The sequence below is a fragment of the Lycium barbarum genome, chromosome 6, assembly GCF_019175385.1.
Source record: "Lycium barbarum isolate Lr01 chromosome 6, ASM1917538v2, whole genome shotgun sequence".
NCBI classification, from domain to species: Eukaryota; Viridiplantae; Streptophyta; class Magnoliopsida; order Solanales; family Solanaceae; genus Lycium; species Lycium barbarum.
Window position 1 is genome coordinate 134,478,866 of NC_083342.1, and position 4,151 is coordinate 134,483,016.

Consider the following 4,151-nt stretch of genomic DNA (forward strand, 5'->3'; position numbering starts at 1 on the left):
AAAAATTATTTCTAAATCAACTACCTTTTCCCCTCATTTGTATCAAATTTACTCTTTATTTAGAGGGCAATATAGTTGATTCATTTCGAATAACACAAACAATTTTCTATTAGCATAGACAAAATTGTTCCCTCGTAAAAATTACGAAAAAAAGCAAATGCTTCTCGATACACCACAATGAAAGCAATAATCATTGTGTTGCCCAACTAAAGTTTTGAATATTGACCTATATTACCCCCACCAAGACAATAATCACCTCCTCTCAATATTTAAATTTGTTGAAAAGATCTCTGTTATTCTGTTTAATGCGTGCTAATAATATCTACTAATATTTGCTGGCAAATAGTACCACTTGTGACTAAGTACAGGACTTTTTACTCTTCTAGTTGTTTGGTTTATGGACAAATAAAAGATGTGTACTATGATATCTTTATGAAACAAACATTCCGATAAAACTCTAATATTTTCTTAAATCAACTAAAAACCACTAAAGAAATGGTTATCCAAAATTTCGAAAAATGGAGGAATGTTTTCAGAATTTTGTATTTGAACTTCATCAAGTGTTTGGACTTTGGAGTGATAACTTCATGAAGTGCCTACATTACGAAAAATTAATATTGGATCTATACTATATCGAATAATGCTATGAAATTGTGCAATGATTTATTTCAAAAACCAATTTCACAAACTAAAAAGTAAGTTTTCACAAAAATTGTTATTTTGCCACTAACTTCAACTAGTTTGCACGCCTCTAAGTCTAAACCAATTTTTTCGAATAATTATGTCAATCAAAACTTAAATTTTTTTGAACTTATATTAAAATTTGAACCATGTGTAATATTGCAGACTAGTTTTAATCGGTGGCCATTGGTTGATAAAATCGAGGTCCATTTGTTGCTTAACTTTGTATATTTCCGCGTATATGCTAGTGAATCGCAGCTAAAATTTAATTGCTCCTTAAACTTATTAAGAAAACGTCAATTGGAATTCAACGCGATAATAACTTAAAGTCAATTTAAGGGCAGTCATTCTAGAACAGCTCTCTCTTTTTGACCATTTTCCTTTTCCTTTCTAAGAAGAAGCTTTGAAATTTAATCTACACCTTTCATTTTCACTTTCCCCGCCGTTGAATTGTAAACCATAAATCAAATAAATATCCTTCTTATTAAAACTATTAAAGCAGAATATAACAAAAAATCTACTTGAAATTCTGGACCAGTTACAAAAGAAAAGACTTGTCACCTAGCCAATAATATTTCACCATGTGTACGTTCCAATTTCATGCGTAACGGTCCACCGTAATATAATAAAACAGTTCTCTACATAGTCCTCCTCAATTATTAACCCAAAAAAAAAAAAAAAAAAAGATATTCATTTCTACAGTTATTTTCATAAAAAGGAGAGAGAAAGTTAGATAAAAAGAAATAAAAAGAGAAGAAAAAAAAAAACACAATAACTCCCCACTAGTTTCGCCCCTTTTTCAGTGCTTTAACCCAAAAGCTCTTCATTTCAACTTTTTATTTTTTGCCTTAACCTGCAATTGTCCAACTTCCTCTTCTTCTTCTACCTTCCAATTTTTCCTTACCATAAAACCAACGTAAACTTCTCTGTACCTTAAAAAAAACAAACTTTTTTTGTCCTAGTTTTAATTTTTTTCCTTAATTTCTCATGGAGTTGATTGAAGCAAGAGCATTGAAATCTAGTTTTCTTTCAGACATGGCCATGAAAACTAGCCAACAAGTTTTTCTTGATGATATATGGTGTGTAACAGGGATTAATAACGTACCAAGTGATGATTTTTCAGTTGATGACCTTTTGGATTTTTCTGATAAAGATTTCAAAGATGGCTCTTTACAAGAACTGCATGAAGATGATGAAAAAGACTCTTTTTCTAAGTCTTCTCAAAACAGAAATTCACAAGATTCCACCTTTTCCGGCATGGAAAGCTTTGGAGAACTCCCTATTCCGGTAAAAATATATCCTCTCAGTATATCATCTATACCACGTGAGTATATGATATATACCATAAAGGACATAAGAGTATTTTCTATTGAAAGAATAAATATTGCTCTCTATGATACCCTATAAATATACTCACTCCGTTTTAATTTATGTGAACCCATTTGACTGGACACGATATTTAAGATAGAGGGAAGATTTTGAAACTTGTGGTTCAAAATAAGTCTTAAATATTTGTGTGTGGCTGTAAATCATTCATAAAGTGAACTTGTTTTCAAATTAGAAAAGAGGACGTTCATTTTGATACGGACTAAAAAGGAAATATGTGAGTATAATATATACAAAATAGTGGAAAACAAAAATTTGCCAATTATTTTTTCGTTTTATATTGTAAAGTTTGGATTTTTATGAAAAAGCCATTTCAACAGGTTGATGAATTGGAGAATCTTGAATGGTTATCACAATTTGTGGACGATACTTCATCAGAATTCTCTTTGTTGTGTCCGGCCAGCAGTTTCAAGGACAAAACCGGCGGTTTTCAAGAATCCCGGTCTGAACCGGTGGTTAGACCGGTTGTTCAGAAAATGAGAGCTCCATGTTTTTCGTTACCGGTTCAGAGGAAACCAAGAAGCAAACGGTCCAGACCGGCTGGAAGAACATGGTGTTTCCCATCACCAACAGTTTCAGAAAACTCTTCTTCACCAACCTCTTCATCATACGGTTCTTCACCTTTCCCTTCGGTTTTATTCATGAACCCGGTTCAAGATGGTGACTGGTTATCTAGTGTAGAAAAACCGTTGAAAAAGCCGAAAAAGAATTCATTAGCAGAGAACCCGGTTCAGCCCGGTTCAGGACGTAGGTGTACTCATTGCCAAGTTCAAAAAACACCACAGTGGCGAGCCGGTCCATTGGGTCCAAAAACATTGTGTAACGCATGTGGTGTTAGATACAAATCCGGTCGGCTTTTTCCGGAGTATAGACCGGCTTGTAGTCCAACATTTTCTCAAGAAGTTCACTCTAATAGTCACCGCAAAGTATTGGAGATGAGGCGAAAGAAGGAAACCGGTGAGGTTTTTGACTCCGGTTTAAGTTCTATGGTTTCAATTTGTTGAAATGAAAGAGAACCCGGTTCATTTGAAAAGCGGTTTAGTTGGTCTAGCTTGGTTGTCGGTTCAAATGTGAAAATTTTGGTAAATTGTGGGTTGTAGGAGGGTAGGAATAGAAATGTAACGTATTTTAGGGAGGTTATTGTAATTTTGCTTTTAGGTATTTGCTACTTTATTCATTTTTAGCTTAATTTTTCCTTTTGCAGTGTAAAATCTAATTCATTTTCAGTTTAGTGGTCAATCTTATAGAAACCATTCATTTGTTTTCATTATTTTGTGTTTAATAATTAGCAGGTTGGAAAAATTCAAAACGGTTGAGCGGCTTCTGACAACCCTTGAAATCGAAATGCTCACGTACTAAGGAATATTAAAATGAATATGAGCTCACATGCCAAATTAAGCACAACAACTGCAGCACAAATTAACAACTGCAGCACAAAGTACAAAAATGTTACACTTTCAGTTTGATACAGCCTTTTAAAGGATTAGGCAAAGTTAGGAGAAAATTATGCATCACAATATAATTTTTATATTGGGGGGTTTGGGTGGGGCGGGGGGAATAGCGTTCGACTGACCATCATGTGACTCCTCCACTGCTTTTATGGTGACCATGGAAATTAAAGTTTTGGTCGATGGAGCGTCTATGCATGTTACTGTACACTCCAATAACACTTTGGCATGCATGCTTCATCCGGAAGCGGATTTAAAATTTGAATTTTATGGATTATGAATTGTAGAACTGTGACCTCAAGTGCTATTAACTAGATTTTAAATTTAATTTTTATATATTTTTAATGAATTTCTCAATACATATACAAGTTTGAATCAAAGTATTAGATTCTGTCAACTCGTAATTTAAAGCTTATCCGCCCCTGGCATCATTTCTTTGACTCTATATATATATATATTCTATATATATATATATATATATATATATATATATATATATATATATATATATTCCATGGCCAATTTTCTATTTTTAGGAGACTGCTTCATAACAATCGACATCTCTTGTTGATCTGTTGATTTATTGATCAAAGATATGTATGTAAAAATTAAAATGAAGTTATCACTATCTTAATT

General features: G+C 33.0%; 1 protein-coding gene across 2 annotated transcripts; it reads left to right on the forward strand.

Moving 5' to 3' along the window:
* Positions 1-1,387: 1,387 nt before the first annotated feature.
* Positions 1,388-3,334, forward strand: LOC132599225 (GATA transcription factor 5-like). 2 transcript variants are annotated; one of them, XM_060312505.1, is made up of 2 exons: positions 1,388-1,968; positions 2,376-3,334. In XM_060312505.1, the coding sequence occupies exons 1-2, from the start codon at positions 1,669-1,671 to the stop codon at positions 3,069-3,071; spliced, it is 996 nt and encodes a 331-aa protein (XP_060168488.1). In that variant the 5' UTR covers positions 1,388-1,668; the 3' UTR covers positions 3,072-3,334. The 2 variants fall into 2 exon arrangements, with proteins under 2 accessions (XP_060168488.1, XP_060168489.1); XM_060312506.1 differs by having other exon boundaries at positions 1,397-1,968; positions 2,388-3,334.
* The last annotated feature ends 817 nt before the right edge of the window (positions 3,335-4,151 follow it).